Below are 13,538 nucleotides of genomic sequence, written 5' to 3'. Positions count from 1 at the left end.
TGGGAACCTCATTCAGCCTTATCTGGTGGAGTGGTAAGGACAGGAATGCTGTTAGCTAGCTCTTTCTTTAGAGGGCACAGTGCCATGCTTTCAATGTTGGGTTCTCTTAATCTCAATTATTTCTGTTTTTTTTTTTTCCTTTTTCTAAACTCTCTTGGAAATCCTGGGTATTTCACGTTCCCACGGTTTGATTAATTTATGTCGACTAAATTTTCTGTTAGGTTAAGCAGCTTATGGCTGTGTGGGATTGTAATTCAAAAAAGGATTTTCCCCTTTTTTTGCTGACCCTGCCATGATGCTCGCTGTCTTGGATAAAAACGCATATTTGTTGTGATCTGATATAACATATGATTTAATATCTTAATTTATACATTGTTGGGAAGAGTGTGTGCATGATTGTTTTTAAAGGGCAAATATGTACCTGGCTATACTGTGTATTAATTATAGTCACATGAAATCTGAGACTGCTAACTGCATAAATTGCTTTCAGTCATGGTGTATAGGGCCAGAGAAAATTACTGAGGGCAAGCTGCCGAAGTGGAAAAAAAAAAACAACAAAAAAACCCAGTGTTGTAACAGCAATAAAAAATTAGTATTTTTATGATAGTTTACAGCAAGTGTGGAATGACTAGATTTATGTTGATGCTGTTAGCCTTACCTAATTATCTCACAGGCATATCACATTGAGTAATCAATCTTGTAGAGTGTTTTCAAGATAAAGTGTGGTATGTAAGTGTTAATTATCTGTTTTTCTCTACAGCTTAGACAATCAGTGTGCCTTTCTGAGAGACTCTACTCTTTTTCCGATCTTCAGTCAAGTGAGTAATTGACAACCATATTGCAGGAAATTCTTCCAAGTTCAGCTTTACAGAATGTCCATCTGATTGTCCTGCAGCTTGCCTTCTGAAGGTCTGCTCTGTTAAATAACAGAATCAAAGACAATACCTGCTAAAACTTCTGTGGGAAAGAGCAGTTTTTTCAAAGATCAAGGAAAAAATGTGTGTCTTGTTCAAGCAAGACTTCCACCTGATTTTTTGGCTTTAATATTTTTTCTCATTTTACAGTGTACATCTTGCCTGTTAAGTTTTTAATTTACTCAATATCTGGCTTACTACATACAGTGTCAATATTTTTATATACCTATGCAAAAATACATATATTTTTTACATTGGGGTGTTACTTTTTAATATTTATGTGCTCTTGCATAAAGCTTCAAAACAACTCCCATAAAAAGGAAAGAAATCTAAAATTTGCAAAAGATATGTGCATGTCTTTATTCTACATGACTTTTCAATGGAGAAAAAAAGATAAACTTGTGCAGGTGTTATTTTTGTACTTTCTCAAATTTCAACTGCTTGGATAGGAGAGGGTGCTCATTATAAGCTCTCAGCAGAGCTAATGTTGAAATAGAAAACGTTTTTTCCAGATTTTGCGGTAGCTTAAAGGTTAAAGACTTATAAGGGAAAAAACACACCCTTAGTTCATTCTTCTATCTTGCTTAAAGGTATTTTCTGGAGAGTAATGTGAACATTTTGATTACCTCAACATTTTTTAGTGTCATTCAGATCTTTGGCTATAAACCAGCTTGATCTATTGATATAGTCAGGTAGAAGTAAAAAACACATAAATAAAAAACTACAGTAACTAGTGTTAGGTTTTACTTCTGTACATCCTGACATTCTGCTGCCTTATCCCAAACTGCAAGGGCAAAAGACCTTAATAAGGCAACAAATTAAAAGGGATACAGGGTATGAATTTCTGTTATTTAAAACATCACGATTTTCTGCCATGGTTATTCTGAAATCACATAACAAAGGTTTGTGGTGAGTTAGATGAGTATCTGAATTAAGAGCAGCATTTGCAGATGCTTCAAATGAAGTTAAAATGATGAAGATTATGGACTTCTATGCTTCATGGCACTGCTGGGATCCAGGGAAATACGTTCTTTGTGGTGCTCTGTTGTACCAATGGCTGGTTGAACAGTGGCACAGGAGGAACTGTGGGGAAGGGAAGAGTTTCCCTTTAAAAATTAAATATTTATCTCTTTTACAGCTTGTACACAATTTTATCTAGTGCAGGCAATGATTTTTGTGTAAGTGATAATTCCATACCAACTGAGGTTTCTCAGTACCCCTCAGGAGACCATCTCAACTTCTCTTGGCTTGACTGGAGACAAGAGGAATAGTGTGAAGAGATGTCTGGAGAGAAGCCTGGTATTGCACAGGCCTGAGCTGCAATGGATAAATGGTACAAATATCTGTAAACAGACCGAAAACTACTACTAGTAATTCTCATTCTGAAGGAAATGCTGATAACAGCCTGTGATGCAGGTGGAATGGCTGTCCTCTCACTGAGACAGAAACAGATGGTCCATAACAAGCTAGTTTAGGAGTAGGCAAGTGAGAGATCCACATCTAGTCTTTCATCTGTATTTAGTCTAATATCCTTAATAACAATTCCTGTGTAGTAATCTTAACTCCAAAGCGCAAGGTGTTCAGGACTCCTAGACATTAACCGGTGTAGTTACTGTACAGAATACAGTACAAAAGGCCTGTGACGCTTGCATAATCTTATGTAAAGGTTTTGACTGCCTCTTTCCTATTCACAGCTTTCTTGCTAGAGTGATAGATGGTCTTTATGGTTTTGGAGTTAGAATAGTCCAAAAGAGTGTTTTGGGATTGTGTGACGACTTGTACTAGCTGTGATGGTTTTTTATCCTCAGAAAGCTACTGTTATTTCATAGCATTTTTCCCATTTACCACACAATTTACAGATGGTGTTGATAAGGAGTTACTTTCCTTTGGTACTTGTTAGAATCCATAGGAAAGTCAAAAAAGCATGTACTACACTACTTACATGATTCCTCTTCTCCATTCTAGAGGTGTTTTATTTGCTAATAGTGAAGCAACTTATGCCTTCCTCTCTTTGTCATAATACATTTTGCAATGTGCATGAAGTAGTTTAAGGTGAATGACGTGTCATCTTGCAAAATTACATTTAAAGGAAAAAGAATCTTTAGTTTCAAAGGAATATTATGTAAGAAATGCAAGTGTATGTTTATGAGTTTTTTTTTAAAATTTTTGAACTTGAGTTTTCCAGTCATCTAAAAGTATACTGCTTTGCTTGAAGACACAGTTCTCATAGATATGGTACTTTTCTGTACCAGAGTTTTCCATACATTGTGAAGAGCACACACGTCTGGATTTCTAACATATACATTTTTTCAAGCTTGCAAGATCGCTCTCAAATGTCCACACTGTTAAGATGCACATGAGTGGCACTGTGGGTAGTTATAAAAAGGCAATTTTTTATTTTTTTAAATAGGCTTTGTGCCAGGTATGGAGGGGCATATCTTAGCATTCTTACTACTGACAGGTTTGAACTTTGTCAGGAGCTGAATCTGATTGCTCTGGAAGAACCCTAGTTAGGGACAGACCACCCTTAAGATTCCTCTGGAGTCATTGCTTGCTCAGCACGTTGCAGTCACCCCGGGCATGGCTTGTAGATGACATTTTAGCAGCAATGACTGACCATTGGAATGGGAGCAAATCTTGGAAAGTGTTACTTCACGCTGAAATGGAAGCAATAGTCAATAGGTAGTATAGATGCTTCTTGAACTCTCTATGTAGCGTGAAGAAGGATATGTTTGCTATAATACGGTGTACTGGTAGGACTGCATTATTCAACTGACCAGGGTGGCTGTCAGTGGCTAACACTTCTAAACAGAACCAAAGAGTTTGCAAATAAGGAAACCCGTACCAAACAAGAAGCAAATTGTAGCTGGTCCCACTGGAAGACTCCTGGCTGTTAGCTAACCATGGGTACTGGTCATTTTAGTAAGCCAGCATTTAGTGCTCTGCCAGAAGTAGTTCACAGAAGATTGTTAAAGCAGCTCACTTGTGTGCTGTGTCTGAAATGGGAACTCTGTGATAGCCAATTTACAACCTACAAAATAATCGGAATCTTCAAGCAGAGGGATAGCGGGTGGGATAGAGCATAGAAGCCCAAGCTTTGTACACACTAGACAGCTGTTTAACCAAACCCAGTGACATCTGCTTTAATTGCATCCTCTTTTTAAGTGAGTGACTAGGAGAGCTTCAAAGAGGAACATAGATCTTAAATTGTCCTTCCAGGAGGCCAACAAGCGTGGCTCTCAAGTACAGGGAAGAAACTTTCCTGGTAAAAGGTTATTTTCATTCCCATTAAGGACAGATGTATAAAATAAAATAACAATTCACCATTACGCAGAGATGAAATTGATTCATAGCACATAGTAATCCTCTTTGCCTTTTGTTATAGACGGATGCTTGCATCTCTTCACCTTCACATTCTCCATTTAGGCCTTATTCATTTTGTGCTGTCAGGAAAAAGAAAATATGAAGCAAGTAATGAGGCACTGAACTTACTAGGTCAGCTGAGTTTCACTTTCCATGTTATCAGTGACCTGATGCATGCCTGATCATGCATTAGAAAATAAGGCACTATGTTTTTTTATGCTTCAGGATTCCTATCCATAAGGCATGAATAATGGTGCTTTAGTATTTAGTAAAGTGGTATTTGCTTAATATTCTTCCACATCCATTCTGTTTACCAGCTGCTGTGTACGAAACTACCTTTGTCTCTAAAATACTTTCCCTTTTGACCTGCCAGCACGAAGTGTTTCTGACACATCTATGGAGAATGCAGTACAAAAAAATGCAGTGCCGCAAGAAGAGAGATACTGCTGCATAAACTTTCAAGCACATTTTTAATGTTACAAACCCAGATACCTAACTTTTGTATGTCTTACATCTGCTTCCACATCTGCTTTATGTGTTGGCTTTTGATCTTTAACTCACCGTTGTAATCGTATGATTTGGCAGAAGCAACCTGATAGACTCGTCTGTGTGTTGACAGGTAGCTGTCACAAAAAATGACAAATGTCAACCCTCTGTCAAAATTGCACCCTGTCAGGATTAATTCTGGGACTGGAAATGTCTAGACTGAATGGCTGCCATTGGACATTTTCAAAATGTTGGCAAAAGGTTCTGTTTATGACCTGGTATACTTTTTTCGTTTCCCCTTAAGATCTTGAACAGTTAAGTGAAGAAATGAAAGATGGCCTCAGGCACCTTGCACAGACGTTGCAACTGTATTTGAAAACAGAGATCCAGGATGCATCTCACTTGCCACCTGCAATCGACTTTTTTCAGATCTTCACAAAAGTAAGTGTTAAAATGTGATTGCTTGGCAACTCATAAATTATCCTCTCCTTGTGTTCTTGATTTATTTTTGAGTGGGAGTTCAGTAGATACATCCAGAATATGATATATGACAAAGTGAAATCAAACTATTTATTTTTTTCTATGCAGTCAGTATTTAAGCAGAAGTATAGCTTTTATATAATTGTAACACTTCAAAATTAAAGCAGCAGCCAGAGGATTTTTTCTTTTCCCTTTTTAAATTATCATGTTAAAGCTCTTGGAAAAAGTTGCATTAAAAACCAAACAAGTTCAAACCCAATTGAGTCAATCAACCTAAGTAAATTTTCCACAGTGATGAAGAGCGTATAGCATCACTCTGCAGCCTAGAAATTTTCTGCAAGGTGCAATATCTTGTATTTGCAGATATACTCCCATCCCATTTTGTCTTTTAGTAATACGCGCTAATGGGTGTTCCTGACAGTACTGTATCCCACAAACTGCTTTCTCAGGGTCCACGTGGATCATCTATTCTACAAGGCTACATGTAAAGTACTTGAAATTAAAGTCCATGACATATGTTTGTTATGTTACTAACTAAATATTGTTGGCTTTTGCTGCGTGTGGTTTATTGCTTTCAATGGAAAGCTTCATTTGAACAGTGCTAGCAGAAGAACTTCATATGGAGAATACTCATAGTTTTAACTTGACTTAATTTTTTTAATTTTTAAGTGATTGATAAATTCTACCATAAGATTTATCTTATCTCTTGTATATTTTAGTTGTCTTAATAAGCATTTTCTTATGAAGTGAGTCAAACCATTAGATGTTTTTCTTCTGATATAAACAAAAGGAAGAACCTCTTTTAAAGAAATTAAATAAAAATTCAGTATAGGATTTTTTACATTGTTTAATCTGTCTATGCAATTGTGGAATCTTGAACAGAAGGAGTAATATAATCAACTGTGTTGTTTTGCTGGATTTCTTTGTTGGTGATTAAACTGCTGTGATGTAAACTTGCAATTTTCCCTGAAAAACCACGCAGGCTGAAATACACCCAATCAAAAGGACTCATGGATGGAAACCTAGTCTCTGCTCAAACTTTTACTGTCTTGTGTTAGCACGCTGGTTTGGCCTGAACTTTGTCAGATGCATTTCACAGGAATATGCACATTGTCTTATCTGGTTTAGAGAATTTGTACAGCTGAAGATAAAGCTGAGTATCAGAAGATGATCACTGCCCAAGCGGTTTGAACTGAGTCATAGCTTGTAAGAAATTCTTCACAAATGTTGTTGCCTTCTATGTAATATTAAGCTTAAGATGGAGGCTGGCCGTGGTGGTTTTACGGGAGCAGTGTGATGGTTGCTCAATGTATTGGAGCACTGGTGAAGAAAATAAAGAACCGTTTCAATTTTTTTATGTACATGCATGCATAAGCATCTGCAGATACACGCGCCTCCTCTTGCCTCCCATGTATTTTACCAAGACAATGCATCAAGGACGGAGTGAAAGTCAAGACTTCCCAGCTCCATGTCCTGTTAACTGGAGAACTAGGAATGCTCCTGTTAATGACGTTTGTCCCACTATAGCTTTGCTATCACAAAGATATTTTTAACTCAGTTCATTCCTTATGTTGACTGTGAATTTGTCCCTACCCTATTGAATGTACTGCAAAGTACCAAGTTTTTAAGTTGTTGTCTTTTTTTTTCCTTCTGGAAATTCAGAGGCTCTCAGACTGTTGAAGTAGGTCTCGTTTCCTTCTTTTGCTCATTTGACTGAGTCTGTGTGATAGTTTGCCCTAGGCAAATGGAGAGTAAAAGACATACACCTTTCATAGGCACAGGTACTTCATATTACTAGTAATAAAAATAATTGACAGAAGGGACAGAAGAATCTGACTAAACAGGTGAATTGGTTGGAAGAAAGGACCTGTTGACTAAATACACCTATATGCTTTATGCGCGAGTAAAATTAGTATCTCATTTGGAGTTCTGTCAAGAACATTGCTTTTTGGAAAGCTCTGTTGTCATTCTCTGATTTTCCATACGGTAGTTTGCAGCCTTCCCAATGTGGTTGTCAGATGAGTGTGTTATGAAGTGGGGCATTATATTAAAATATTATTTTAATATGCTCCCATCCCTAATGAGACAGCAGCAGGCATTTTCTGCCACTCCCATAGAATGTTTTTTGGAAGATAAGCTGAATGTCAATGGAAGAAAAACTGCTATTTTTTCCTTAAGATGAGTAGGGATTCTTATTCCCAGCAGGTAAAATTTAAGGCTTTGAAACTGTAAAGTCTCTGATAAAAGGCTTATGCAGTCTCTTCTCTGTAATGTAACTCTAAAAAAGACCAGCTGTGATGACTTCTCTGTGTGGTCATAGAATAAAGAAATACTACAGATACATGACTTCAAGATGTAATCTTGTTTTCCCAACCTCTTCCAACATTCCTTTCAAGTTCAGTAGGTGCTTATTCTAACATTGAACTTTTTTGGATCAGTTCTTTCATTGCATGCCACAAAAAGATCCAGTCAAAGGTCATTTTTTATTCTGTTTGATGCTGGATCCTCAAGAAGGAAAATAAGCAGACAGCCAGACAAAAGAGAAAAATGGTCCTGCAGCGAGATGACTAATTTCCAGATAGTTCTTGGCACATCTCCAACCTGATTTAGGTCAAAAGAGCTTCTCGGAAGCTCTTTTAAACAGTCCTCCTTCTCTGCTGGCCAATGCTCTTGTCATTGTGAAAATTAATTGTAGTTTTATTTACTTGCTTGTGATGCTTAATGGGCAGAGAGTCCCCTGGAGTGCGAACTTGTGGAACCTTCCCATCGAAAATCATATAAAGTTTTGCCATTTCTTTCTATGGGAACAGAATTTCACCCCAATGTACTTTTAGTTTGCATAAGACCTGTGGCAAATAGCAGCTGTACTGGATGGGGTGGTGTTTCAGAAGGGTAATGTACCTTCCTTTTTAACAGTGTTGCCTTGTCCTTACTAGACAATTTGCTTTTGTGTCAACCGTCCTTTGAGCTGGAGTTGGATTTTTTCATTCTTACTATCTGATCAGCCTTCCGAAGCTCCAGTTTATTTAACATACCATTTATCAAGGTTGTGACTGTTTTTAATTTCTGATCCTCAGTATTAAACAGAATTATCTGCAGTTAATTACGTGATAAGGCTTTACCTCCACTGAGACATTTTCTAATGTCAAGATAGATTTTTGACACCGTGGTTTTATGGTTTAATGATGTTTCCATAACCTTGAGATAACATCAGTCCTTGCTTTTTATTCTTCAGCTTTTACTTACATGTGTGAGGAGGTGGTCTGGAACCCTCTGAGACATTTAGTGGATGCGGGATAAAGAACTAAATTTTTTTGTATACGTTTATGGTTCTTTTCATAATAGTAGATCGATCCATGTAAACTACTGAAGAGATTGAATGAAACCTGTACCTACCATGTTGACTGTAAAACTGAGTGACTCCACTGACTAGAATCAGGCCGAAGATGACTCTTTTTCTAGACCAAATATGCACTTGGTGTCAAGCATAGAATTGCAACTACTTACACTATGTCACAGTTAACTTTTTGAGCATTTTGGAATTGTCTGAAAACTTCTTTTTTTTTTTTGCAATTAATAAGAAAAAGAATAGATTCTAATGTTAGATAAAATGGTAGCCATTTTAAAGCTCTCCTGATTTCAGCTCCTCACATTTATAAAAACGGTAAGATATATGCAACTTCTGTCATTTAATAACAGTAAGGTAAAATCCAGTGACTGTAAATAAACTGTAACATGTCAGACTTTTAGAGCAGTGTAGTAATCTTGAAACAGAATTTTGTTGGAAAAGAGTTTCTAAAGGATGCTTTAATGAAAGAGTTGATAACAAACTTTTGGGAAAAGGATGCTGGACTGGAGATTCTTGGGAACTTGACAGAGCAGAGATGATTGTTTACTCCTGAAATAACAATCTCCCTAATTTTTCTGTTGTGCAGAATTTCACTTGCTAGACAGTATCTTAACTGCATGTGGGTTGATAGGGATTAGAGACAGAATTTTTACTTTTCTGATAGTTTTAATCTTTCCTGTGGTTCCAATCTTGCCACTTTTTTCTTCTGATCAAATTCTACTTTGAAAGTAGACGTGCTGCTTTCATTCAGTTCACTGGAGAGGTCACACACCTGCAGATGTGTGAGCTGAATGTACCTCTTTATGCAGGTGGTGTGCTGCCCACCACGCTCTTCTCAGCTGCTGTCCTGCTCTCTCCTTTTCAGATCAGTTTAGAATTGACACAGATCAACGACAGAGTAAAACCAGGTCTAAGTAAGCATAGAGCTGCAAGTCTAGGATAGGATGAAAACTAAAGTCAGTATCCACATACATTGAAAACATATGGGCATCTTTCATATGTCAGACTAATTTTTTTTCTACTTCGTTTTTTTTTGAGTTTTATGAAGTTGAAATTAAAATGAAGATATGTAAGTTTGACGCTGTATTCTAGTCGCTGTGTATCCAGAGACAGTTTTAACCAAAAGACTGGTCGTCCATTTAGACTGTTGGTATTTGTGTGTTTTTAACTTAAGAAGACCTAAGGAGGCTACTTTAAAGTGCAGAGGTACATCCTTCAAGAGACAAAGTGCCTTGGTCTCTTTAAAATCCTTTGTTTATTCCTCCTATCAAAGTTTGAATATATTTTACTTTTTCTTCTAAGTTTTCAGTACTTACTTTTTATTCTACTCAATGCTTTGAAAGAGTTTCTTTTCAACATAAAGGCTATTAGTACCAATTAGAAAAAATCTTCTTGTTAAAGGGGTTTTGGTATGTGTCTGTGTAAGCAGAAGAGAACTGGAGTTGAGCAGTGTCACCTGGCCTTTGTAAAGTCAGAATACTAAATTATGGTAATGTATTTGAGTATCTTTTTAAGTGCAAGTTGAAGGAAATAGTCTCACTTAATGATATGACTAGAAAAAGTATGTTTGATCTTCACATTGCTCCCTCAGATCTCATAGAGATCAGGTAGCATATGTTTTCTGAGAAAGACCTTTGAGGACAAGATACATCTGCCAGGTCAAGATATTCTTTAGCAGCACTTTCAGTAGGTTACTCTTACTTAGGATTCACTAGTTAACTTAGTAACCCATGTTAGCAGGTAAATGAAAGTGATTTGTATCAAGAAAGTCAAAGAAATATTAGGATAAAGTTAAGAGTGAAGTTATGAGCAAGTTAAGTGTTGTTAAAGGTGTACAGGTGAAGGATGCTTTCTGATGCCAGGTGTGCTAGTCTAATTAAGTCTGGATGCACTTGTTCAGTTTCCATATGATTATGAGGCCATGAAGTTTGGTTTTTTTCCTGTAGATGACAAAAGAAAGTGCAAGTTTATCCATCATTACTCTTTGTGTATTTCAAACCTAATGTGCGTTGCTACACTGTCTCGTGCAAACTTCTGTGTTTATGGTAAATTGAAGACCAAGCCAGTACTGAAAAACTTAGTCATGGCCCAGGGAATTATTTTGTAAAAACCTTTTAATTTTGATAGTTATTTTTTCTAATAATTTCCAAAGTCTTGTGATTTCCAGAAACTATTATACCTGAAACAACAGTGGTTAAGTCTCTATGCTCAACATAGAATTGTGTTTATGTCAAACTTCTTGACTCTTTTATCTTTAGTTTTGGAGAGGCATGTTCCTGCTTATCAAACTATATCAGAAACTTTTTCTCTGACTATTGTGATCTTTAAGTCCATTACATGAGATTTGTGATTAGCTATTTAGATAAACAGATAAACAAGTGCTATTGATTTAGTATTTCTGTTAATAAAGTTTTGTTTGGTGGGAATATGGACATAGTGTGTCCTCTCTCCTGTTCTCTCTGTGTGTCGTTTTAAGCCAATGGAAGATTCACACTAGAAGAAGTTAAGAACTGACTTGTGATCATCAGAAATATTGTGCTCAAGTACTGCCTAAATAACTTCAGGAGAATTTTTCTGTACTCTCCTTCCACTGTATTCCACAGGGGCATAACAAAACTCATTCTGGTAGTCCTTCATATTTGTCTTCAGAGGACATGAATGATCCCTTTCTGAACATTTGTTGTTGATTTTGAGGAGCTGTCACATCTAGCAAGAGGGGACGAAGCTAAGGTCAGGCTCTGCTTTCGCAGTACATAAAACCAAAGGAATTGGGAAAAGCTAAATGTATTAGGAGAAAACTAAGCACTGATTACAGCATAACAACAGCCAATATTTATTTGAATATTGGATTTTATTATTTACATCCTTTGACTTCAGAATTTTAAACTCGCTGTTTTTATGATGATCCAGTAACGGAGACATTAGAAAGGTTCAGGTGCCCACACGTGCTTCCTGCCAAAACATCTCCCTTCGGTTTGTTAAGACAGTCTTGCAGAAGCCCTGATGAGCCAGTGTCAGCTAATGGGTAGAGCGGTTTGACCCCTGGAGCTGAGTTACAGCACTAGAAAATGTCCATGACGCAGACTAATGTATGGCACGACAGTCATTCTGCATCTTGGCTCTTTTGAGGAAGGGTGATACTTTATGAGTACAGGGAGGGGATAAAAGTCAGGAGGTGGTTTTGTGATGAGGAAAGGTAGGGAAGGTCTTGGGGTTATTTAACAACTCATTTACTTGGTCTGGGATCACAGAGTTGTCTGCCTGGTATCCCTTGGTCTCCCATCAATTCTGCTACTCTTGAAAGAGTAGGAGTAAGTAGAAAATGTGAAGTTGACCTTCTTGTTTTTCTTTTATCTCTGCCTGTGATTTCAGCATATTTGTTAAATGGCAATAATGGTTTTCACTTGCATAGTGCTTCCAATAAGGCTCAAGAATAACATAAAGAAGATTTAGCAACAATTCTTTATAGTTTTCTTGTGTAGCAGACTAATATTATATCTAAGGAAGAAAATTAAGGCTACTAGAGAATGGTCATATAGCTCCCTTTTCATAAGAGGTCTATAGGGCAATCAGAACTAAATCACCTCTCTCCTACTGTGCAGTGTAGCAGTTATGCTCTGCTGCTTGCTTCCACAATGTAGCAGTGAGTGAGTGTAAAGACAATTGGAATAGTAACAGATGTGAATAAGAGCCTGTCTTAGGTTGCATCTCTAATTTTGCAGAAATAGTTCTGTACAGCTGCTAAGATTCTCATTACGTTTGGTTAACTAGGTTTTCTTTCTTAAAGCAAGATTGCAGAGGAAGTGACAACCACTGTGCATCGGCTTTGGAAGCAATGTTGTAAATGGAAGTTAAAGAAAAAGTATTTTAATAAAATGAGAAGAAATGTTGCAGCAGTACTCTAGAACGAGGATGATAAACAGTTTGAGAAGACTCCTCTCACTCTGCTTCACCAAATGAAAGTTGCATCTTTATGGGAATTTGTTTTTGTCTAATGTGATTTTTCAGGTTTAGTTATTTCTTGTTATTTCCTCATTGAGTTATAATTTGGGGAGCTAATTTTCCATAGCAATTACTTTAATTTTTAGCCACAATAGTTACCTTCAGGAGCAATAGGATATTTTACCAGACGATAAAACAAGGCTTTAACCATCTTATCTAATATTAAATTAGAGAAATGTGGTTACAATTAAAATTCAAGCTTTTGCTAACAAAGCTTGGTGCAGTGAAAATAAGACCGTAAGACCACAATACTTCAAACTGAGCTTATGGAATAATTCAGGTCCCCTCATTCAGTTGTTGTTTGCACCATCTGTTTTACAAACTGTCTATAGTATAACAAACACTAGGTGTAGAAAATGGGGTAGAAGAGTTCTAAACCAAGGAATGATGGAATAAAATTTGCGTTAATTTGGTTGTGTGTGGTAGGAAAGAAAGCTTTGTTCTTGGAGAAATGACTGTTTTTTAAGGAGATTAGTTCAGCCCTGATTGAAAAGCATAAGCTTCTAGAAAAGTTACTGCCTTGATAGGCTCCAGGGGCGGTGTGGGAAGAAAGTGTGTATACTTTTTGTTCAGTTGACCTTTTTTCTGTCATGCTAAGTTGGAAATAATAAGACAGAAATGAGTCTGGAGAAATAAATGGCAGGGTAGCGTAGGCTATTTTGCAACACTCACTTTTTAATGTAATTTTTTTGCCCTCTGTCTTGTCTAGGTCTAGAGCTGTGATAGTGCTGAGCAGAACTGAAGAGGATCCAGGTGGCCAGGGACTTAATTACCATTACTTAGCCTAATGGTCCTCAGAGCATATCCACAAAACACAGTGCTTAAAAAACTAATGGTCTCTGACACGTGATATACATCAGTCTCTTTTCTGGCACGCTTATGGAAGTGAACTGGAAACAGTAATGATAAAAAGCTTTAGTGGTTGTGGCAACTGGAGTACGTGC

At 37.0% G+C, this 13,538-nt stretch overlaps 1 protein-coding gene across 2 annotated transcripts in view; it reads left to right on the top strand.

The window, feature by feature from the left end:
• SMYD3 (SET and MYND domain containing 3) overlaps positions 1-13,538 on the top strand; it is a 426,029-nt gene that overhangs the window by 62,861 nt on the left and 349,630 nt on the right. For both annotated transcript variants that reach the window (XM_075412653.1, XM_075412652.1), the window contains exons 4-5: positions 761-818; positions 5,068-5,204. In XM_075412653.1, coding sequence (XP_075268768.1) covers positions 761-818; positions 5,068-5,204 — 195 coding nt within the window. The remainder of the gene's footprint in view (positions 1-760; positions 819-5,067; positions 5,205-13,538) is intronic.

The sequence above is a fragment of the Opisthocomus hoazin genome, chromosome 2 (genome assembly GCF_030867145.1).
Source record: "Opisthocomus hoazin isolate bOpiHoa1 chromosome 2, bOpiHoa1.hap1, whole genome shotgun sequence".
NCBI classification, from domain to species: Eukaryota; Metazoa; Chordata; class Aves; order Opisthocomiformes; family Opisthocomidae; genus Opisthocomus; species Opisthocomus hoazin.
Note: the sequence above shows the minus strand (reverse complement) of the source record. Positions and strands in the feature narration are given on the sequence as shown.